Source organism: Bos mutus, chromosome X (assembly GCF_027580195.1).
Source record: "Bos mutus isolate GX-2022 chromosome X, NWIPB_WYAK_1.1, whole genome shotgun sequence".
Lineage (NCBI taxonomy): Eukaryota > Metazoa > Chordata > Mammalia > Artiodactyla > Bovidae > Bos > Bos mutus.
In genome coordinates this window covers 126,703,307-126,728,926 of record NC_091646.1, presented here as the reverse complement: position 1 = coordinate 126,728,926, position 25,620 = coordinate 126,703,307, and the positions used below count along the sequence as shown (strand labels likewise).

The following is a 25,620-nucleotide window of genomic DNA, read 5'->3' as shown; positions in this document are numbered from 1 at the left end:
AATAATATACAATAAAAATAATGGAAAGCAGTGATTTTTTCCAAAGAAATTCTCAAGTTGGCCTTCTGTTCTACCCTTTGATTCCAATCTGTTACACCTATTTTTTTTTTTTTTGCACTTTTGTTTTCTTAAATTGCTTTACAATATTGTGTTGGCCCCTGCCACACATCAGCATGAGTCAGCCCCAGGTGTACTATGTGGGGCAGCATGGAAGCGTGGGATCCTACAGATTCCTGGCTGTTGCTATTCGGTCACCAAGTCATGTCCGACTTTTATCGACCCTGTGGGCTGCAGCACTCCAGGCTTCCCTGTCCATCACCAACTCCCAGAGTTTGCTCAAACTCATGTCCATTGAGTCGGGGAAGCCACCCAGCCATCTCATCCTCTGTGGCATATACGTGACCATATGTAAAATAGACAGCAAGGAGGAATTTGCCGAGTGATACAGGGAACTCAGCACAGTATTCTGTGATTAACCTAGGGGGATGGAGTAGGGTAGGAGATTACAGGGGGCTTCAGGTGGGTGAAATGCTTCCCTGGTGGCTCAGACGGTAAAGCGTCTGCCTACAATATGGGAGACCCGGGTTCAATCCCTGGGTTGGGAAGATCTCCTGGAGAAGGAAATGGCAATCCACTCCAGTATTCTTGGCTGGAAAATCCCACAGATGGAGAAACCTGGTAGGCTATACAGTCCATGGGGTCCCAAAGAGTCGGACAGGACTGAGCGAATTCCCTTTCAGGTGGGTGAAAGTGAAAGAAAGTGAAGTCGCTCAGTCGTGTCCAACTCTTTGTGACCCCATGGACTGCCTATCAGGCTCCTGCGTCCATGGGATTCTCCAGGCAAGAATACTGCAGTGGGTGGCCATTTCCTTCTCCGGGGGATCTTCCTGACCCAGGGATTGAACCCAGGTCTCCTGCATTGTAGGCACATGCTTTACCATCTGAGCCACCAGGGAAGTCGTGGGTGGGGACATATATATATAACTTTGGAGTTCTTATTCAGGACACAGGCAGGTGGGACCGTGGTGCCTCTTTAAACCTCCACAGAAAATGCCCCAAAGGACTTCCCTGGTCGTCCAGTGGTTAAGACGCCACACAGCCAGTGCAGGAAGCCCGGGATTTCAGAAGTAGATTCCAGCATGCCATAACTAAGACCCAGTGAAGTGAAAACGTGTTAGTCATTCAGTCGTGTCCGACTCTTTGCAACCCCATGGACTGTAGCCAACCAGGCTCCTCTGTCCGTGGGATTTTCCAGGCAAGGATACTGGAGTGGGTTGTCATTCCCTTCTCCAGGACATCTTCCCTACCCAGGGATTGAACCCAGGTCTCTTGCGTTGCAAGCAGACTCTCTACCAACTGAGCCACCAGAGAAGACCATACTGCCAAATAAATTAATGAATTTTAAAAAAAGAAGAAAATGCCCCAAATGACGTGTATCCGCATCCTCTTCTAACCTGGCTTGCTTTCTGATTTTTCTAATTGAGGTATAATTTGACATACACCAGTATATGTATTTCCTGGAGAAGGAAACGGCAACCCACTTCAGTATTCTTTCCTGAGAAATCCCATGGACGGAGGATCCTGGCTTCCATGGGGTCGCAAAGAATTGGAAATGATTGAGTGACTAACACTTGGACTTGCGTTATATATGTTTAATAATATACATGTAAAATAATGATTACTTTCAACTGTACAAGGTAAGAATTCAATCTACGTATGTAGTGCAAAGCAACCCCCACCATAACTCCAATTAACATTCATCACCGTTGAGTTAAAAACTGTTTTTCTTCTCATCAGAATTTTAAGATCCACTCTCTTGGCAACTTTTAAACATGCAGTACAGGCTTCCCTGGTGGCTCAGTGGTAACGAATCTGCCTGCCAGAGCAGGAACCCAGCTTTGGGTCGGGAAGATCCTCTGGAGGAGGAAATGGCAACCCACTGAGTATCCTTGCCTGGAGAATGCCATGGACAGAGGAGCCTGGTGGGTTACAGCCCAGGGGGTCGCAAAAAGTCAGACACAGCTTAGAGACCAAAAAAGCAACAACAAGTATTATTAGCAATGTTAACAAGATTTTTTTTTTTTTTTCACTTAAGACTCATGACCGACAGCGGTTGCTTATCATCACTGGAGGAAAATGACTTCTGTAGAAATGTTTGCACCCTGGGTTTGCCTATCTGAGTTTATTTGGTGAACTTTAAATGTTATTAACATCAGTTTTCAACTTGGAAGAAGTGTGAGAGGGAATTAGTATGTGGATGATGGTTGCAAACTTGTATGTTTCATAAACACCATTTGCAGCCACATGCTTATAGACTTAGGTCTTTGTTGCAAACTTAACTCAAGGTGATTCCCTCTGGTCCTTTGTTGCTGGACAGATAAGAGGTTTTTAAAATAGAAATGAACAGGGGTCTGGTGCAGGAGGTCTGGAAGCAGTGGAATAACTTCCTGACACTCCCTTCAAAAACGAAACAAAAAGAACAAAATTGAAAAGTGCAGCCCTGGGATAACTTTTGCAAGTCCAGGTGGACATTGACAATCATAATCTGAATCTTCAAGGTCGTGTTATATTTCCTTCTGTGTCCATTTGCTGGTTTAAGAATTTCCCCATATCTGTGTGAACTATGTATATCAATACACCTGAACTTTAAAGGAATTCTTATTCTTTAAAGAGTCTAAACTGAAAGTGAAGTCGCTCAGTCGTGTCCGACTCTTTGCGACCCCGTGGACTGTAGCCCACCAGGCTCCTCCATCCATGGGATTCTCCAGGCAAGAATACTGGAGTGGGTTGCCATTTCCTTTTCCAAGGGATCTTCCCGACCCAGGGATCGAACCCAGGTCTCCCGAGTTGCAGGCAGACACTTTAACCTTTGAGCCACCAGGGAAGCCCATTAAAAAAAAAAGAGTCTAGCACTATCTTCGGAGAAGGCAATGGCACCCGACTCCAGTACTCTCACCTGGAAAATCCCATGGATGGAGGAGCCTGGTGGGCTGCAGTCCATGGGGTCGCAAAGAGTCGGACACGACTGCACGACTTCACTTTCACTTTCATGCATTGGAGAAGGAAATGGCAACCCACTCCAGTGTTCTTGCCTGGAGAATCCTAGGGACGGGGGAGCCTGGTGGGCTGCCGTCTGTGGGGTCGCACAGAGTCAGACACGACTGAAGCGAGTTAGCAGCAGCAGCAGCAGCACCATCTTTCTTTAAAAATATGTACCTCTCTTTAAAAATGTGTATCTTTCTTTAAAAATATGTGCTGTTTAGTTGCTAGGTCATGTCTGATTCTTTTGCAACCCCATGGACTGTAGCCCACCAAGCTCCTCTGTCCATGGGACTTCCCAGGGAAAAATACTGCAGTGTGTTGCCATGCTTGCCTGGGGATCTTCGTGACCCAGGGGTAAAACCTGACTCTCTTATATCTCCTGCACTGACTACTTGCTTTCTTTTACAAATATGTATCTTTCTTTATAAAGACATTTCTTTGAAGACATAGTGGGAGGAATAAATTGGGAGGCTGGAGTTGACATATACACACACTACTCTAAATAAAATGGGTAACTAATCACAACCTACTGCACAGCATAGGGAACCCTACTTGAAACTCTATAGCAACCTACGTGGGAAAAGTCTAAAAACGAGTAGACGTATGTATATGTGTAACTGATTCGCTTTGTTGGACACTTGAAACGGACGCACCATTGGACATCAAGCATACTCCAAAAAAATTTCTTTAATGGAAAAAAACGTACCATATAAACGTGCTAAAAAAAGAGGGGGAAATATAATTGTGTTGTGCGACAGCATGCAGTGTTTTTTTTTTTTTTTTTCGCTACCTGCACTGTTGTGGACAAGTTTCTGCATTGATGGATTCATTAGCAATGTGTGATTGATGATGATTTTTAAGTCTTCTGAAGTCTGAATTTCTTTTTTTCTTCATATATATATTTTATTGAAGAATAGTTGACTTACAATGCACAGGTGTACAGCAAGGTGATTCTACTATACATATACACTCATGTGTCCATGTATATCATTTTCTATTATAGGTTATGACAGCATATGACTACAGTTTCGTGCTCTATATAGTAAACCTTGGTGACTTGTTGCTTATCTATTTTTTTTTTTTTTACTTAGAAATGTAGCATTCTATTCATACTAAGTCGAACAAGTGAAATCTGAATGTCTTGATTCTTTATTTAAAAAATGACTGTGGAGGAGTTGAATGAAAGGCTTACGTTTTATATTAACCTTTTATTCAAAAAGGAAAAAAGAAATGAGTACATTAGATCCTTAGTGATAACGATTCCTATACCATTTCAGAAGATGATTATGCTTTCCCATCTGTCCGTGGCTGTCATCACAGTTCTCAATTTACAAAAGAGTCAGGTCCAACTTCAGGAGTAATCACACACATGTCAGCCAACACTCGTGGAGGAGGTGTTAATTACTTAAATCAATAGATCAGAAGTGATTACGGGAGTGCCTTGCATGGGTCATTCCTACAAAGCAGCTCTCCAGTTACAGTCCAACAGTACAGAATCAGGACTTACCAGTCAAAACACAGCCAGACTGCTGACCTTGGAATTCCCCTTCTGGTGGCAGCGCTTAATGAAATCAACATAAAGAAGGGAAAAGGGTATTCTCATGCAAAAATGTCCACCACAGTATTCTCAGGGCAAAGAATGAAACAAAAACCTACAAGACTGAAAAGATAAGAACGTTATAAGGAACATGTGCACTTCCTCAAAAGGAGAGATAATTTGCTCCGAGAATTGTGGTTAAAATAAGCGTGAGACTGGCCCAGTGTGAAGGGGTCATTCAGTAATCCATCACCTTGACCGGGTAACACTTCACCCTGTCGTGGATAAGGATGCCATTCCAGGCACTTCTCAGACCCTGATGGAGCAGGGAGAGTTTCTTAATTATGACATCCAATATACTATGCAGGTATCAGGCACAATTGGAAAAGGCTCTGTTTGCTGGGAAAAACTGAAGGCAAAAGCTGAACCGGGTGGGTGGCAGAGAATCAGATGGTTGGATGGCATCACCAACTCAATGAACATGAATTTGAGCAAACTTCGGGAGAGAGTGAAGGACAGGGAAGCTTGGCGTGCTGTAGTCCACGGGGTGGCAAAGATTTGGACCCGACTTAGCGACTGAACAACAGCAAAAACTAACCGTGTTCAGACCAGTGGGGTGAAAAACACCAAGAAGGGATGATACTAAAAATATTAAAGTAACTCCCATTTTATAGTATGAATTATAGGTGACATTTTCTTCAGTTTTTTTTTTTGAGTTTTATCACAGGTTATACTATCGCTTCCTTGAGAAACCAATGTATATACATACACCGCTATCTCAGTCATGGCCAACAGCTGTGAGAAAGAGAGAGGAAAAGAAAATACATTCCTTCTAGCAGCATTCTTCCTAATTCTGGTTGTCTTGATTTATGACTGCCTTTATTAGGTCAAATATGGACCTTGTGTCCCTGAGGTACTTTAAGGCTGTGGTCTCCCAACCTTTCTTGGCACGAGTTCTGTGGAAGACAGTCTTTCCAAGGACCAGAGGCTGGGGGATGCTTTCTGAATGAATCAAGAGCATTCATTACATGTATGGTGTATTTTATTCCTATTTTTATTGCATCAGATCCACCTCAGATCATCAGGCGTTAGATCCCGGAGGTCGAGGACCCCTGCGTTAAGACATTTATCTTGAGAAGCAAACACACAAGTCAATAGCTGCCCGTTTCCAGCGGAATGATCAATGTTTGGAAATTGGCCACCAAATGGGCTTGATGGTGTGTTGGGCAAAGCCAGATTTGTTTCACATTTCAATCTTGTGTGGGCAGCCCGCCAAACTTTAGAATCACATTTATCCCGATGGCAGTGATATTTCTTTCATCCTTGGTTGCACGGGAGACCTTAAACATGGAGAGGACATGAGCTGGTGGACTCCAGGCTGAATGCTTTATTCTCCCAGCAACTCGTGAGGCACTGGGACTAGATCCTTCGGGGGTTCTGGGCAAAGGCAGGAAGAGATAAGGAACAGAATACTGTGATCTTGTAGCCCTTCATCTCTTGTACTGGAGTAGTACAATGGCACCCCACTCCAGTCCTCTTGCCTGGAAAATCCCATGGACAGAGGAGCCTGGTAGGCTGCAGTCCATGGGGTCGCTGAGGGTTGGACACGACTGAGCGACTTCACTTTCACTTTTCACTTTCATGCATTGGAGAAGGAACTGGCAACCCACTCCAGTGTTCTTGCCTGGGGAATCCCAGGGACAGGGGAGCCTGGTGGGCTGCGGTCTATGGGGTCGCACAGAGTCGGACACGACTGAAGCGACTTAGCAACAGCAGCAATGACAGGTACACTCTATTGGAGACTACCCTGGTGGTCCAATCATTAAGACTTCTCTTTCCAATGGAAGGGCTGTGAGTTTTGTATCTGATCAAGGAACTAAGATCCCACATGTCTCACCACAACAAAACCGAAACATGAAACAGAAGCAATACTGTAACAAATTCAACCAAGACTTTCCCAGGTGACTCTGAAAAATCTTCCTGCAATGTAGGAGACCCAGCTTTGATCCCTGGCTTGGGAAGATCCCCTGGAAGAAGGGAATGGCAACCTACTCCAGAATTCTTGCCTGGAGAACCCCATGGACAGAGGAGCCTGGTGGGCTACAGCCCATGGGGTCGCAGAGAGTTGAACATGACTGAGTGACCAACACTCTGACTTAAAAGTGGTCCTCATTAAAAAAAAAAATTAAAACATTTTCTTTTAAATACTTTTGCTTCTCTCTGGACACTCACATACTAGACTGATCGGATCGTAAATTTTAAGCTACACAGATTTTTACTTGTAAAACAGCCCAAAAGTTTTTAAACCGTTTCTCATCAAATGACATATTTAAAACGTAGCAGGGTAAGTTGTACCAAAGTCTGGGTTTTGAAAGGATGCCATTTTGAGATTAATGACTTTTTTCCTTTGGGAAAGAAAGTATGTTACAGTGGGGGCATTCAAGTGAAGGTTTCTTTAGGAATAGCTAATGTGATGGATGTATTTTAATTGCAATTTTTTTAGCACCTTCCGTGTATGGAGTGTGGAAATTAAAATGCATTCCAGAATGTTATACTCTAAACTTGATGTCAATGGAATCCCCCCAATCCCTCCACCCAATAAAGTGGTACCCAGTTTTGCCAGTAAGGCAAAACGCCCTTTGACCTCTTATGACCGCAAAGCATGTTTTAGGGGATGGAGGGTGTGTGATCACTCTGCGAAGCTTTATGACATCTAAGGATGGAGCCGTATTGTACACAGTCAGGGAAGAGGAGAGGGATTGTATCTTTTATGACCACTGCCACCAGAGTGTAAAGGTAGTTTCATTTCCCTAAATTGTGGTGTGTGTGCAAGAGAGCATCCTTCAAGTCCAGCGAGGCGGGGAGGGGAGGGCCCAAGAACCAGAGAGATATGAGAGAGAGATGCTGAGAGGGCTGCAATGCTCCCGCATCCAGAAACTCACGTGCCCCTGCGGGACAGTCAGAGCCATCTTTGCCGGGTGGAAGGCTGCCCTTCTGTCTCTCGGGTTTTAATCTGTGTGTCCACCGTTTCGCCCCTGCAGGTCTCTTCCAGAAGGCCATTATCCAGAGTGGGACCGCCTTGTCCAGCTGGGCCGTCAACTACCAGCCCGCCAAGTACACTCGGATCCTGGCAGACAAGGTGGGCTGCAACATGCTGGACACCACAGACATGGTGGAGTGCCTTCGGAACAAGAACTACCGGGAGCTCATCCAGCAGACCATCACGCCGGCCACCTACCACATCTCCTTCGGGCCCGTCATCGACGGGGACGTCATCCCCGACGACCCTCAGATCCTCATGGAGCAGGGCGAGTTCCTCAACTACGACATCATGCTCGGCGTCAACCAGGGCGAGGGGCTCAAGTTCGTGGACGGCATCGTGGACCACGAAGACGGCGTCACGCCCAACGACTTCGACTTCTCCGTGTCCAACTTCGTGGACAACTTGTACGGCTACCCGGAGGGCAAAGACACCCTGCGGGAGACCATCAAGTTCATGTACACGGACTGGGCGGACAAGGAGAACCCCGAGACGCGCCGCAAAACCCTGGTGGCCCTGTTCACGGACCACCAGTGGGTGGCCCCCGCCGTGGCCACCGCTGACCTGCACGCCCAGTACGGCTCGCCCACCTATTTCTATGCCTTCTACCACCACTGCCAAAGCGAGATGAAGCCCAGCTGGGCGGACTCGGCCCACGGCGACGAGGTCCCCTACGTCTTCGGCATCCCCATGATCGGTCCCACGGAGCTCTTCAGCTGCAACTTCTCCAAGAACGACGTGATGCTCAGTGCGGTGGTCATGACGTACTGGACTAACTTCGCCAAGACCGGGTACGTTCTTCTCCCCCCCGCCATCACGCTGTTGCCTGTCTGGTTCCTCCTTCTGCGTGCGTTTTCTGTAGCCAGCTTGACCATGGTCCGCAGGCTCGCACGCACCTGCCCACCCAGTCCTGAGAATAGTCATTTCCGCCACCCCGCCTCCAACATAGAGGGAGACCTCGGTTCTTCTTTACCCTTGAGTCCTTCTCTGTGAAGCCAGGGTTTTTTGGTTACTGCAATATTCCCTGCCATGTTGAAAATTCTCCATTGGGTCCATGCTGGGGTAGGAGCTAATCATTCTGGGCTATTCTGTTGAACATCATCAAGCTGGAGTTTCAAACCTCGGTTTTGACCTTGTCTGGTGGGGGCTTTAGATACACTTGGCTGTTCCGCTCAGAGTTGAGTTGGAGCTTCAAAGGTAGGTACGACCCTGTCTTATTGAGGACTTAGACATCCTTGGTTGTTCCATTCAAAGTTGAGTTGGAGTTTTAAATCTAGTTAGTGCCTTGTCTTGTCAGAGATTTGGACATACTTGGCTATTTTAATCAAACCTCGAATTTCCAGTCTACACAGGATCTTGAGTTGTTTGGTCAATAACAGGGTTATCAAAATACATGTACCGCAGGGAAATTGTCTTTACTGCATAGCCAAAGAGTGAAATAAATCTGATAATGAATATATAGAAATACTGTTTGTGTATATTGTATAGCTATATATTGTGTATGCGTTAGCACATATAACTGTGGCTACAGTGAAAGTCACTCAGTCGTGTCCAACTCTGTGACACCATGGACTGTAGCCTGCCAGGCTCCCATGTCCATGGGATTCTCCAGGCAGAATACTGGAGTGGGTAGCCATTCCCTTCTCTTGGAGCTCTTTCCAACCCACGGATTGAACCCAGGCCTCCCGCATTGCAGGTGGAGTCTTTACTGTCTGAGCCACCACTTAACTCACAAGTGTAGAGAAATCCTGTTTGTGTATATACATTGTCCATATGAGTTATGGGGTTTATTTATATATATTTACAAATATATTTTACTTATATATAAATATTTATTCATTTTTAAATATACATATTTGCAAGTATATTTATTTCATTTGTATATAAGTATATACCTTAGTTCAGTACTATATAGAAATTTCATATATTTGCCTAGATTTATCTGTATATCTCTCCACGTACATATATAGAAAGCTCATTAGCGAAATGCAGCAGAAAATATACAAGAGTTACATACGCAGTGGGGTCCACCCATCTTCCCTGGAGCAGATTCTCTGCAGACAGTGAGATAAAACACCCCCCAACATCTCAAGCAGCCCCCAGTATCACGGAATCGTCTCATTTTCTCTCTTGTCGAGTAACTTAATTGTGGGAAATAATGAGGTGTCCTTGAGTTCTACCTGTGTGTACTTCTGTGATTAACCTTGAGCTCCGGGTTCTGAATTTAAAACGAAGATGCTAAATCTTCCTGTCGACCACCAGCAGTGGGAGAACGGTGGGGGTGGGTTAGGAGCAGAATTGGGCCCCCTACATTGCAGCCTCACACAGCCCTGGTGAGGGAATGCGGGGAGGTGCAGAGGGTTAGCAGAATTGGGGACCCCGTGGACCATAACCCAGCAGGCTCCTCTGTCCATGGGATTCTCCAGGCAAGAATACTGGAGTGGATTGCCATTCAGAGTGTTAGCAGATTTTGGGACCCCGTGGACCACAACGCAGCAGGCTCCTCTGTCCATGGCAAGAACACTGGAGTGGGTTGCCATGCCCTCCTCCAGGGGATCATCCCCACCCAGGGATAGAACCCACGTCTCCTGCATTGCAGGCAGATTCTTTACCGTCTGAGTCACCTGAGAAGCCCTTCCTTCTTTTCCGTGTTTCCAAATATTCTCTGTTGGGAAGTGGTTTCTCGGTTTTAAGTTCCTAGGAAAAGACTTGAGTTTTTTTCCTGAGCAGCAAACGGTTGTGTGTGAAGGCCCATGTCGAGTGCTCCCATTTTACGAGTTTGATCTAAAGAAGACAGCGGGGAAACAGGGAAGGTCACAGCCATCGCAGGTAGAGATGCTCCTCTGTCACCTCGAGGATCTGTCTTCCACGGGGAGATAATTTGAGTCAAGTCAGCAAGTGTCAATGTTTTAACGTAGCCTTGTTTCTTAGATCTCTGGGGCTGCAGCAACACATCACCAAATGTTTGCCTTCCAATAACATATGTATATTGTTGCTCAGTTCTCAAGGCTTGAAGTCCACGCTGAAGGTGGGGCTGGGTGACCTCCATCCAAGACCTGTCGGGGAATGTTCCTGTGATGAGTCTTAACTCCTGGTGGTTTGATGGTAGTCTTTGCTTCAGCCTGACTTAAAGCTATGTCTCTCCAAGCTCTGGGTCTCTCACCACATGGCCCTCTCCCAGCATGTCTGTCATCACACGGCCAACTTCCTCTATTTATTGAAATATGGTTCATTTACAATGTGGTGTTAATTTCTGCTGTACAACAAAGTGATTCAATTATATATATATATGTATATAAAATATATACACACATGGTTTTTCATCTTCTTTTTCATTCTCTTTTTGCTTTTCTTGTTTAGTTGCTCATTCCTGTCCAATACTTTGCAACTCTATGAATCATAGCCCTCCAGGGTCCTCTGTCCCTGAGATTCTACAGGCAAGAATACTGGAGTGGGTGGCCATGCCCTCCTCATTGAGCACATGTATAGCTATTTTTTTAGTTGAGAGAAGTGCTCAATATATCTTCTGTGTGCTAAGTCTCTTCAGTCGTGTCTGACTCTTTTAGGACCCCATGGACTGTAGCCCGCCAGGCTCCTCTGTCCATGGGATCCTCCAGGCAGGAATACTGGAGTGGGTGGCCGTTTCCTCCTCCAGGGGATCTTCCCTGCCCAGCGATCAAACCCGCATCTCCTGCCTTAGCAGGCGGATTCTTTCCCACTGAGCCAGCAGGGAAACCCTTCTTCTGGTTTATCGCAGGATACTGACTGTGGTTCCCTAAGCTCTGCGTTATCCATCCTGTATATAATGGTTGGTATCTGCTCATCCCAAACTCCTGCCCCATCCTTTTACCTGCTTCCCCTCCCCCTCAGCAACCTTGAGTCTGGCCTCTTATGTCTATGAGTCTGTTTCCAAGCTAAGTTCGTGTCATATTTTATATTCCACATATAACTGATATCATATGGTATTTATCTTTTTGTGACTTACTTCACTTCGTACGATGACCTCCACGTAGGTCCATGCCCCACATGGCCACAGATGCTATTGTTTCCTTCTTCTTTTTTTTTTTTTTTATTATGACCACCTTCTTATAAGGCCACCAAGCACATGGGTTTAGGAGTCCATCCTGCTCCAGTATGACCTCATCTTTTTTTGTTGTTTTTCAATTTCTGGCCACACCCCTTGGCTTGCAGAATCTTAGTTCTCTGACCAGGGGTCGAACCTGGGCCCTCTGCTGTGGAAAACACAGAGTGCTAACCGGTGGAAGTCCTGGTATAACCTCGTTTTCCCTTGACTGAGGGCACATCTGCAATGACCCTGTTTGCAATAACAGCACCCTGCAGGGACCTGGGGGTTAAGGCTTAAGCATGTCTTAATTTGATGGGGGTGCACTTCTGTGCATAACCCCTTTTAAAGGCAGGACAAATGCCCAGTTACATCAGGGAACTCAGATACATGGGTGCTCTTGGCAACTTTTGCCTTCCCTTGAAGCAAAGAACATTCCGTGCACTGTGGCCACGCCCATCCATGATGGTAACAGCCTAACCCATCGTCACTCCATAATATCTAAACACAACATCGTGACTCACCTTTGTGACAGCCACCCACTTTCTATTTCTCTTACGTGTTTTGGGGAAAAGTTTTTACATGACTTTCTTAAATGGAAAGCTAGGATCGTTCATCACCCATTTAACAGAGCCATTAAAGAAAACTGAAAAATCCAAATAAAGCCATTAAACTCTCATTAGCTGTTCTCGCCTGCCAAAGGCTCTGAGATGAATTCTCTCTCAGTGTTATAAAAACAGAAAAAGAAAGAAAAAGGTAAAGGGAATTAATTAATGCCATCAGATGGTAGAGAAATACTTAGACCAAATGGGTACTTTAACCAGAACCTGTGGGCGACTAAGCTAGGATTGCAAATGTTGAGTGTTTGAAATGTTGAGTGTTGTTTTTTTTTAAGGTACGACTCTTTTTTTGTTGTTTTGGTTTGTTTATTCATTTAGGGAAATTGAATTACTTCTACGTATTGAAAGTGTTTATCTGAGGGAATTTGTTTACTCTACTAGATCTATTTTAACTGTAATCAGAATATCAGGGTAACGCATTGAGTGGTTTTTAATGCTGTAATTCCATTTTCTAAAATCACCGGGGCGGATGCCTGTGGTCCACGCCCCTCATCTGAGGAACGTGGCCTTGGAGATACAGAGTAACTTGGGCTTGATGGCTGCTCCAGGTCACTCTTATGGGCGTTAGTGGGGTGTGTTTAGGATGCTTTGGGATTTCATTAAGTTGCTGGTGTACAAGACTAAGAAATAAGGATGCAGCTTGGAGGAATAGCCCCATCTTCTGACCGGAGTCCAAAACTTCAGGTAGAGATGTCATTGCAGTAGCAAGTTGAGACTGACTAATGGATGGCCTTGGAAGTTAGTCTGAAGAATCTGAACTTTATCCAAGCAGGAGCTATTTTTGCTCCCGGGGTCCACGTGGAGTGTGGCTGAGATCATCCTTGGAGACGTTAATGCAGTGAGTTTTCACAACTCGTTTGAAAGGCCATTGGAGTGACTCGAGTCGTCTTCCAAAGAAGTTACTCAGACCTTCCTCTGACCTACAGCACAAACGTGCAATTTCAGATGTAACTCGGGGAGGACCACTATTGAGTGGTGTCTGGTTAACCAGAAAACGGGAGACTGAGCTGATGGCACAGATGGTGACCGAGGTGTTTGCCAACGGATGACACGGCTTCACGGGTGGTCGTTAGTTAATTCTCTAAAAGACTTCAATTTATTTAACTGCTTACTTAAAATAGGATAATGGCGTAAGCGGCCATGTGTGGAAGAGGTATTCTTTTCACTAGGGGCTGAAAAGTGGTCCTGCTATGGAGAGTGTGGTATCATTGTCCCAATAAGGGAGAGGCATGGGGTAAACCATCTCTGATGTCTTGAGGGGTCTCACAGCTTATCTGATGTCCCTCAGGGAGCAGCCATGGATGAACCATCTCTGATGTCATGAGGGGTCTCACACCTTATCTGATGTCAGTCAGGGAGCAGCCATGGGATAAACCATCTCTGATGTCATGAGGGGTCTCACACCTTATCTGATGTCCGTCAGGGAGCAGCCATGGATGAACCATCTCTGATGCCATGAGGGGTCTCACACCTTATCTGATGTCCCTCAGGGAGCAGCCATGGATGAACCATCTCTGATGTCATGAAGGGTCTTACAGCTTATCTGATGTCCCTCAGGGAGCAGCCATGGATGAACCATCTCTGACGTCATGAGGGTCCTCACAGCTTATCTGATGTCCCTCAGGGAGCAGCCATGGATGAACCATCTCTGATACCATGAGGGGTCTCACACCTTATCTGATGTCACTCAGGAAGCAGTTATGGGGTAAACCATTTCTGATGTCCTGAGAGGTCTCACACCTTATCTGATGTCCCTCAGGGAACAGTCATGGGATAAACCATCTCTGATGTCATGTGGGGTCTCATACCTTATCTGATGTCCCTCGAGGACCAGCCATGGATGAACCATCTTTGATGCCATGACGGGTCTCACACCTTATCTTGAGGCAGTGACTCTCAAAACATGATTGAATACACTTGACTATACCATCCATTGCTACCGTGGGTGCAGAAAGAACATGTGGTTCTAAGATATCATGTCATGTTATCTGTCTCAGCATGTGACTGAGAAGAAAGGATTGTGCTGAATTGAAGCACGCTTAGACGTGATCACTGGGTGGAACTTTGGATCTGTTGAACCTTGTTACCAGCATCCCGTGTTCCTGGTTGTTCATCCCTCTGCCGAGATGAAGTGAACGCTTTGGCTGCTTTGCATTTGACCACAGCTGACAGCTCTGGCCTTACTTGTAGGCATAAACCTAAACACTTCTGGTATGGCATAGGCTCTTTGTTAAGCACAGAAAAACAATGTGGGGATGGTGAGTTAGCAGGCACTGAAGGCAGGGTAGGAGAGAAGGAAGAAGGAAGCAAGGAAGGAAGGAGGGAGAGAGAAGAGGGAAGGATGGAAGGAGGATGGAAGGATGCTCTTGTTGCTAGGAGACTGTTTCAATCATCCAGGTGAGAAGACTCTACTGAAACAGTGCTGGGGCAAAAAAAAAAACAGTGAAACCAGAACCTTTAAGTATTAAGCTAGAGCTTAATTTAAGTATTAAGCTCCTTGGAGAGCTCCATGATACATCAGAAGTACTGTCAAGGAAAGGTTAAAGCTCATCCCAAGGTTTATAAATATCACACAGATTGCAACTCTTTGTCACAGATTCCCACAGACAGCATGGTGTTGGTCCTGACTGGTCACTAGAAATCCAGTGTTTGTCCATCAGGGACCATTGCAATTTGGCTTCTGCGTGTTGGATAAGAAGGGCAGAATGAGAGTCCCAGCAGAAGTCACGGCCCGTGAATGGTACTTTTCAAGTATTCTACTTTGAAGACTCAGAGCCTCTTGGAATTTAGAGTTGGGAAGGCACTTGGCCAACAAGCCAATGTATATGATGTAGGAAAGGCAAGCATATATTGGATGTATGTCTGAGTATACTGGTGTAGGTCGAGTGGATAGAAGAATGACATGTTTTGCATTGCCTTTCCGATGCCATCTCTACTCTTGACTTTGCTCATATCCTGTGGTCAATTTCTGCGTCCGCTTTTGTGCAATCTTTGCAGAGCTCAAGAAACGGAGAAGATGGCTTTGAAACCGTTGCAGCCCAAGTCCGGTGTTAAAAGTGACCTTTGTTGTGCCGAAGCGTTTTAAGCTCAGTGAGTGAACATCACTCCCTGCGGTACGGGATGGACCAAACACATGATTCTTGCTGTAGGGGGTAATTTTCTTCTCAGACGTCTAAGGAAAAATAGTCAAGCACGACCTTGTTTTAGGGGTGAGGCAGACCTCATACCAACCTCCAGAAGAGCCCGTCAGAGGGGTCATTGGTGTCTGTAAAGAAATCGTGTTACCCGTCTGTCCCAAATAAAATGAGCCGCAAGACCCCGAACACGCATTTAACCGCCAGCTGCCAAGGTGGTGCTGCAAGTGAAATATGACGGGTGAAAATGGACCTTCAGAGAGAAGATGTGTTTGTTTCATTCTCTCCTTAATCATGCTAATCTTTAGTTTTGCCTGTGGGAATTAAACAACATGGTGTGCTGAAGAAAAGTCTAAAAAACAAGGCCCTGGTACCCCACGTAGAGATCTTGCTTGCTTCAGAGTGTTTGACACCAGAAAGCGATGAGCTTCCTTCCATAAGCGCCCCACATTTATCTCCATTTAAGGCTTCTGACGGTGCATCGCCAAGAACTTTCACAGATTGTTTTGGGGCTAAAGCGTACTTACCTGGATTTTCAAAATCCTTTATTCTCTGAGAACAAAATAAATGTGTTTTCTTTACCTTTCAAATGTACACCAAATGCCAGAAAAAAAAAAGCCAAATATCTAACATAAACACTCTTTCCTAGATGCCAGCTCTTTAATAAAAGGTCAGTAGAACCAGAAGGCCTGATTCTGTGAAATCAGATCAATTCAAAAAGAGTAGGAATCCTTGCTCCCTTTCATTGCTTTTAGAACAATAAAAATCAATTCTTACTCTCAGCCTCTTAGTTTTATTTTATAAAAATGTTTCCATGGCAAGTCCAATTAAATAGGAATTTTCCAACACTTTATTTCAGAAGACTCAAGTAAGAGAATGCGAGATGCTATATTGCATCCAACATTTTTTCTAAAACATGTAAAAATAAAAGCACAAAGGCAGATTATTTTAGAATACATCAACGGTTATACATGAACACATGGATAAGAAGGCTTATGGTATATTTTTAATATTTTTTCATGTCACTAATAGGAGCACAGCAGTTGCAATTTATTTATCTTGCATGCCACATATGTAATCATATGTGTAGGTCATATATGTATCTATCCATCTATCCGTGTGCATATATAGTATGCAGGAAGTCTTATAATATGCAGTGTGAGAAAAGGGAAAGTGTTAGTCACTCAGAGGAATCTGACTGTTTGCAATCTCATGGACTGTAGCCCCTCCAGGCTTCTCTGTCCATGGGATTCTCCAGGCAGGAATACTGGAGTGGGTTGCCATTCCCTTCTCCAGGGGATCTTCCCAACCCAGGGATGGAACCCAAGTCTCCTCTGTCTCCTGCAGTGCAGGTGGATTCTTTACAGTCTGAGCCATCAGGGAAGCCCGGCATGCAGTACAATTTCATGCAGTATATGCTGTCCGGAGAAGGCAGTGGCACCCCACTCCAGTAGTCTTGCCTCGAAAATCCCACGGACGGAGGAGCCTGGTAGGTTGCAGTCCATGGGGGTTGTTTAAGAGTCGGACACGACTGAGCGACTTCACTTTACCTTTTCACTTTCATGCACTGGAGAAGGAAATGGCAACCCACTCCAGTGTTCTTGCCTGGAGAATCCCAGAGACGGGAGAGCCTTGTGGGCTGCGGTCTGTATCCACATTATATAATACACATACTGTATGTGATACAGCATTTATTATATACAGTATAGAGTGAGCCATACAAGCTATGATACAATGGTATCCTTTTGTACAGGGCACACTGTATACAGGATGTCGTTGTTTGGTTACTAAGTCACGCTTGACTCTTTGCAACGCCACGGATTGCAACACGCCAGGCTTCCCTGTCCTCCACTATCTCCCAGCGTTTGCTCAGATTCATGTCCACTGAGTCAAGTGATGCTGTATCACCATCTCTAATGATAAACATACAAAGTACTGTCCATCCTGTGGTATACAGCGTATGTGAAAGTGAAGTGGAAGTGTGAGTTGCTCAGTCGTGTCCGACCCTTTGCGACCCCGTGGACTGCAGCCCGCCAGGTTCCTCAGTCCATGAGATTTCCCAGACAAGACTACTTGAGTGAGTTGCCATTCCCTTCTCCAGGGGATCTTCCCGATCCAGGGATTGAACCTAGGTCTCCCTCTTTGCAGGCAGATGCTTTAACATCTGAGCCACCAGGGAAGCCCATATAAGTATATATATGAAACATTTTATATAAGTATATAAAAATACACTATACTGTATACAAAGTATACCATATAACACATATATACTGTTGTATACAGGACACTTTGACACAGCATAAACTATATGAAGTATGTATAATGTAACATATATGCTATGATACATGCAATATGCTTTATAACAGTATGTATGATATACAGTCTACAGTGTATCACATAAACAGTATCGTTATGCAGCATACACTATGTATATTATATACTGTACCATATAAGCTAGTACACAGTATACTTTTATGCAGTACGTGCTATATAAAGTATATAGTATAAGATCTGTGGGCTTCCCAGGCAGTTGCAGTATTAAAGAACCCACCTGCCAATGCAGGATATAGAAGAGATGTGGGTTTGATCCTGGGTCGGGAAGATCCTCTGGAGGAGGAAATGGCAACCCACACTCCAGGATTCTTGTCTGAAAATTTTCCATGGAAAGGGAAGCCTGGTGGGCTGCAGCCCATGGGGTTGCAAAGGGTTGGACACGGCTGAGCGACTAAGCACATAAGATTTAACACTGTGAATATATACCGTTTATTATTTATAGTCTTCTCTGCCAGTTTGTAGGTATTCTGACATATTAATGCACTCTTTGTATACACCAGGACTATTACGGCTTCCTCACTTAATTCCAATCCCAATATTCATATCCAGTTTATAGATCAGGATAAGAGAGGTTTAAGAATTTGCTCGACATCTCCCAACTTGTGAAGCGGGAGAAAGGCACAGCTTAATGTATGTTCATGATGTTCACAGCCTCAGACTGAAGACTAAAGCCCTCCCTATGGCAATGCCTGGATCTGTGGGTCAAGGGTATCACTTGAAGCCTGCGTGCCACCTGGGAATGTCTGCAGACGTTGGGTCTTCCACTGCAACCTTCTGGTGCCCCAGCCTGCTGGCACATAAGCCAAGAGGTGGTGGCTTTATAAGTGTGTTGCCAATAAGGCGTTGCCTGGAACGTGGAGGTTAGGGCACCCACAGCAGTAGACCAGGGCGAGCTAGGTCTGCACGCCACTTCTGAGAGTTCACTGCTCTCCCCGAGGTGACTTTTATCATGCACAATCTCAGGTGTTCCAAACCAGCAAATGTGAAAAGACAAAATCTGTCTTACAGGTCACTTTACCAAGCCTAAAAAAAAAAAAAATTGGAAGAAATTAGAGTATATCTTTGAGAGGGTTTTCTTAAAAAAAAGCTGGGTGGCAACCATGTTTCAAGTACCATGTTCTGTGGAGAATCTTTCAATATTGACGATTGTCCTGCTTGTGGCCGTTCATGTACATCACAGGGGATGTCAGGTTCATAGTTGCTGAAAGTGAAAGTGAAGTCGCTCAGTCATGTCCGACTCTTTGCGACCCCATGGACTGTAGCCCACCAGGCTCCTCTGTCCATGGGATTTTCCAGGCAAGAGTACTGGAGTGGATTGCCATTTCCTTCTCCAGGGGATCTTCCCGACCCAGGGATCGAACCCGGGTCTCCCGCATTGCAGACAGACGCTTTACCGTCTGAGCCACCAGGGAAGTCCGGACACTTGAAATCTATAAAAACCCTCAGTTTACTGCATCTTGTGGTATTTCTCCTAAAATCCTTGACTTCAGCGTGTCTAAAAGCACAGTCTTGCCAAACGTACGACATCAATGGAATGTTATTTGATCTTCATGCGACTCAGTCTTCAAAAGCTTTTCAAGTTATGTACATATTTCTAATAGAGCTCAAACCATGGATGCATATTTCTATTTATTAGCATTTTGTAATGACAGAAGCCAGATTCTTTTTTTTTGCATTTTTAACATATTTTAATTGTTATAACTGCAATATATATCCATCTACCTAAGAAGCAGTTCTTGAGGAAGAAAGAAAATGTACACATTTTGGACAATAATCTCTAAATCAGGATTTCTCAAGTTTAATACTGTTGACATCTGGGATGAAAAATTTCTTTGCTGTGGGGGTGGGGGGAGCTGTCCTGTGCCCTGGAGAGTATTTGACAGTCATCATGGTATCTACCTTCATTCATGGCACCATCATTCATGTATAACAACCAAAAACATCTCCAGGTATTGCCAGATGCCCACCCCCGTCCCCGCCTTGTAGGGGGTCTGGTCACTCTCTGGTTGAGGTTAGTGACTCCAAAAGTAGTTCAGCCTGAAATGCTGAAAATTTTCCAACCAAAGTAGTTTAAATTTGAAATCCTGAACCGTATCCGAGACACGTTTGTTTTCCTCCTGAAAAATCTCCAAGTTTGGAAGACAACTGGGTGCGTTAAAAATACAGAAATGTTACAGAAACGGTATCGTGTTTTCATTGGGACTTACTTTAAAGGTTAAGGTAAGAGGGGATTCTTCTATAGACAAGGCGGAATGGTAGGCATACGTGGATTAAACCACAGGGTACTCATTGCCACTTCGATTCTTCTATAGACAAGGCGGAATGGTAGGCATACGTGGATTAAACCACAGGGTACTCATTGCCACTTCGGTACTGTGCGCGTATCAATAAACACGTGAGATGATCTGACTGTCATTTCGTTTTGCTTGATTAAAATTGACTTGTGACTTGCGGAAGAGTGTGACCTTCTTTTCTTCCTCTCTTTTCTCTCTCTCCCTTCTGTCCTCAGTGACCCCAATCAGCCTGTTCCACAGGACACCAAGTTCATTCACACAAAACCCAACCGCTTCGAGGAAGTGGCCTGGTCCAAGTATAACCCCAAAGACCAGCTGTATCTGCACATTGGCTTGAAGCCCCGCGTGAGGGATCACTATCGAGCCACGAAAGTCGCCTTCTGGCTGGAACTGGTCCCACACCTGCACAATTTGAATGAGATATTCCAGTACGTGTCTACCACCACCAAGGTGCCCCCTCCGGACATGACGTCCTTCCCCTACGGGACCCGGCGGTCGCCCTCCAAGATCTGGCCCACGACGAAACGCCCAGCCATCACCCCAGCCAACAGCAACCCCAAGCACTCCAAGGACCCTCACAAGACGGGGCCCGAGGACACCACTGTCCTCATCGAGACCAAACGGGATTACTCCACCGAGCTGAGCGTCACCATCGCCGTGGGGGCGTCCCTGCTGTTCCTGAACATCCTGGCCTTTGCCGCCCTCTACTACAAGAAGGACAAGAGACGCCACGAGACCCACCGGCGCCCCAGCCCGCAGAGGAACGCTGCCAATGACATCGCGCACATCCAGAACGAGGAGATCATGTCCCTGCAGATGAAGCAGCTGGACCACGAGTGCGAGTCGCTGCAGGCCCACGACACGCTGAGGCTCACCTGCCCGACCGGACTACACGCTCACGCTCCGCAGGTCTCCCGACGACATCCCACTCATGACCCCCAACACCATCACCATGATCCCCAACACGCTCACGGGCATGCAGCCGCTGCACACATTCAACACCTTCAGCGGAGGCCAGAACAGCACAAACATACCACACGGACACTCCACCACCAGAGTATAGCTCTGCAGTCCCCTCCTTCCCCTCCCCGCCCTCTTGCCACCCCGCCCCCTGCAACGGGAAGAGGGACAAAGAAGCACCATCTCCAAACAAGGAATGTGTTTCATCCCACTGGCTTAAGACACACACACACACACACACAAACCCCAAAAGGGCAACCATTGTGTCTTTACAGACCTCCCATGCTGGCATTTCCCGGTACCACGAGATCAACTTTCAACCCGACGAAATGTGAAACAGTATCCATTCGCTGTCACAGTTCTGCTTTTAAGACCCACCACCATCCAAGCCGACTTTAGTGCGACAAGGACGTCGACGAATCAAGGACCTGGGCGTTTCCAACCGTGACCGTAGAAGCTGACACCTTTCTGGAACTCAGCCAGGGACACTAATCTTTTTTTTTTTTTTTTAAATCACAGTTGAAAAAAAATAAATAAAGTTCTTTATGTGCCACACGACAGATGGCTCTCCTTAAGTGAAAAACAAACAAAAAGAGTCTGTGGGCTTTTACCCAGCATACAGAGCAGTAATCCAGAAAAGAAGGAAAAGTAGAATTTTATTATTAAACGAACAGACTATGCAGTTACATACCTAGAGTTCTGTGCAAAGAGATGTTTTGCCAGCCTGAACTATATTTAAGAAACTTTGTAAAAAAAAAAAAAAAAGAAAGAAAATGTATATAGCTGTGAGTTTAAACAAAACGGAGAGAAAAAACAAAACAAAACAAAAAAAAACAAAAAAAAAAAAAACGCTTTTATTGGTGTTTTCAGTTTGAAAGAGCTTTTAGCAAGGTTGTGCTTTCTTCATTGTGATCTGTATGTATATAAATCGGTATATACATTAGTCATATCACGTCTGTTCCCTCCAAGACACAGAGGGGCTTCTTCTTCTTAAATCCTTGTGGCCAACAGACACGGGGTTTTCTAAGGCGTTTCATTTGTAAGAGGATATGGTTGTCACGCGGCGGACTCTGACCGTCCCTGTGACCAGGCTCTCTTTTTTTTTTTTTTTTTTTTGTTTTTGGGCTGGAAAGTGCATGCGACGGCATTCTTAGAAGACTGTTTTTTTTTTTTTTTTTTTAGGCAAACTTTTATTTTTGGGTTGTTAAAGACTTCATGAAGTTGCAACCGCTCCCCCACCCCCCCGCAAGAAGGATCCCCAGCGTGGAGTCTATTTAAAAGCTTGTTGACTTAGATACACATACGCATGCAGAGAAATCGCAGGGCCTGGGAGGGGAGGGTGTGGGGAGCAGAATACAAGTCTCGTTCTGTAGCTGTGGCTCTTTGAATCTGTTAAGGAAGAGTCGCTTCCCACACCCAGGGTCCTGCCAAAAGAGAGAAAGAAAGCTTGTGTTTGGTGGGCCGGCGGTCTGCTGAGTCAATACATCTCTGTGTTCCCCGGCAGCTGCAGAAATACCTGTTCAGCTTAGCTAATCAGATCGAGGGAGGGGGCATGTGTCTTTCCATTCTGGTAAAAGCAGTCAAGTCCATTATTTATCAGTAAGCGGGGTTTTTTTGTGGTTGTTGTTGTTGTTTTTGAATTCTTTGGATCATTTATGGGGTAAAACATTACGCTTGTCTGAAATGGTTATCTTTTGTGCATTTTGCGTATCCGTCACTGATCCGGGACTATCACACAGAGGAGATCAAGGAAGGGAGAGAACACTCCAAGAGCTTTGTGTGGGTTTTCCAGGAAGTTAGAGAATGGCTTGACTGTCAAGATAACACACGGAAATATTCAGCCATTCTTCACTGATGAGGTGGGGATGAGAATCTCGGCGCCTCCGACACCAAGTCATTTTCTTATGGTCGTTTTAGCTTTCCTTAAGGGATATCACGCAGGTATCGTTAAGTCGAAGGAAAATCGATAGCAACCACGGTGACTTGAAGTTTTGGCTTTCAAAAACCCATCGCCAAGCCAGGAAATAGTAGCCAAAGATGGGATGTCTTGGGGCGTGGTTATCAGAGCAACTCAGCTAAGGTGCACGTTCTCAAGAAAGACAGTCCAAATTCCTCGTCCCTTGGTACAATCTTTGATTACCGGAACCCCTAGACTAAAACTGTAACAGCACTTCTCCAAAGTCTTTGAAAATGACCGCTCTCCACCCTACAACCCCCAGAAAAACAGAGTTCCTAGGAAGTCAGTGCAGACCGATCTCCCAGCAAATTCTGCTGTTCATCTTGGTTCACATTTTAAGAGTGAGTCTGTGTACGTGAAATGTAATCCCAACTTTGCACAGAGTGAAGTGCACACTCCTGCAGCTCAGAGGTGTCATGGGTAAGGTTTTCGATCATCCTGTGTTAAAGCTCCCGTCAGACCATTTCTGCAAGCTATGTATTTATTACCCCAGCTAAGTGACCACAAATAGGCTGTCCAGGAAGTTACAGGGGAAGTGGCACTCGACAGCCGTGTGGGACCGGTCTGTTTGTGATGTGAATTTCAGTATTTGTTTAGTATTTCCAATCGTCTTCTGCTAGCAATATGCACAGTAATGTATCAGGCTTGTGACATTTGGATAAGGAAAAAAAAAAAAAAGAGTTCTTGTTAAGTGAATAACTTTAGCTTTTACAAAGGGTTATGATCAAAAGCAATTTAATACACCTTAAATGATATCTTATTTCTACATGGAAAGAAGTTATAGAATCTTCATAGAGTTCTATGAGAATAAAATATACTTGCTATCTATAAAAAAGAGAAAACTGAGAAAAAAAATAAGTTAAAAAAAAAAACTTTCCTAGGCTTTTATTCTTGAACTTCACTGGCACGCAGGGTTTAATGGTTTCTCGGATTATTATTTTGCGATTTTGTTTTTGATTTTGCCTTAAGTAATGATAGAAGATATATATGGCTGGACACATATGTATAAACTTTTCAGCAGCATTTTTAATAATAAAATATCACAGTATTTTCTAATGCTTTGTGCAAATAATTACGCGTCCATTCTTTTTTTGGAGGTGGCCTGTTGTATTTCTTTTCTCGGCTTCAGACGTCTTTCTCGCTTTCAGGGCTAAACGAGACATTCGATGTACATGATCCGTGGTAAACTCAGTCGATTACGGACCGGTTTCTTGTGGTTTGTCCTGGGGAACAGGTTTTGTGTCCCCAACAGGGACATTTCTCTTGGCCTGACGCTGAACATGGGGGCGGGGGTGGGTGCTCCGAACGGTGAAATTGGTAACAAGAGGGTATTTCCTGAAATGAAACACTTGAGTTTATTACTTTGACCTCAGCTTCTTGTGTTGCTGGGGTTTGTGTTTGCCATCATGTCTTAAAACTTTCCAACAAAGAGCCTCCTTTGGGTATATGTCCGACAGCAAGAGGTTTATTTGAATACAACTCAGGAGGTGAAAGTCTAGTATCACACTATCAGAGCAAATCTGTCCAGGCTTCCCATACACTGGGGCTTCCCAGGTGGCTCAGACGGTAAAGAATCTGCCTGTATTTCAGAAGACCTGAGTTCGATCCCTAGGTCAGGAAGATCCTCTGGAGAAGGGAATGGCAACCCACTCCAGTGTTCTGGCCTGGAGAATTCCATGCACAGAGGAGCCTGGCGGGCTACAGTCCATGGGGGTCACAAAGAGTCGGACACGATTGAACGAGTAACACACTTCGCTTTGCACCTGGCTGTTGTTTATCTTAACAACTTATTGACCAGAGACATACTAACACATCTTTTGTTACCCGAAAGCTATTGACCGGAGACATTTCAGTATTCACTTACATAACAAATCGCCAGCCACAGGTATTACTTTCTGGACAAACCACCCCCCAGTCAATGATGGATTAACATCCTTAAGAGGCCTAAGGGAACAGGCATGTAGAGTATTTCTGTTTTAAAACTAGAGGCGTTGAGAGTCAGGAAGGTTAAGCAATGAGGCAGCAGCAAAACTTTAGATTCAAAGGAAGATGGTGTGTTCATAGCCCAGGCTCTTCACCAGTAAGGAACTCAGCTTGGACTTTTAACTCAAGCTCATGAATGTCGTGACGACATTAGCTAATTATCAGACAAAGGAAGGCAGCAAAGACTTTGAATGCCGTATTCAAACTCTGAAGTTTTTTCGCATGTTGGATTCAGCTTTTTTGCCAAATGAGAGGTGCACAGGACTTATATGTGCATGCTAAGTCATGTCCGATTCTTTGTGACCCCATGGACTGTAGCCCGCCTGATTCCTCTGTCCGTGGGATTCTCCAGGCAAGAATACTTAAGTGGGTTGCCATGCCTTCCTTCAGGGGATCTTCTCAGGCCCAGGGACTGAAATGAACCCAGATCTCCTGCATTGCAGGCATATTCTTTACCATCTGAGCCACCAGGGAGACCCTAAAGAAAAGAAAATCTCTAAAAAAAAAAAGAAGAAAAAGATCACTATCATGTCTCTGTATCTTGAGAAAACAGATAGCGTTACACTTTAAAGTGCTTTTCATGTGGTCATAACCCTCACCCTGATGGACACACTGTGGGTGCCCTCTGTGTATGTATCGAATTTTGTAGAACATCG

At 45.0% G+C, this 25,620-nt stretch overlaps 1 protein-coding gene across 1 annotated transcript in view; it reads left to right on the top strand.

The window, feature by feature from the left end:
• NLGN4X (neuroligin 4 X-linked) overlaps nt 1-21,274 on the top strand; it is a 299,697-nt gene extending 278,423 nt beyond the window's left edge. The window contains 3 exon segments of the mRNA XM_070366032.1: nt 7,621-8,410; nt 20,280-20,940; nt 20,942-21,274. Of these exon segments, the coding sequence (XP_070222133.1) occupies nt 7,621-8,410; nt 20,280-20,940; nt 20,942-21,127 (1,637 nt within the window). The 3' untranslated portion in view covers nt 21,128-21,274.
• The last annotated feature ends 4,346 nt before the right edge of the window (nt 21,275-25,620 follow it).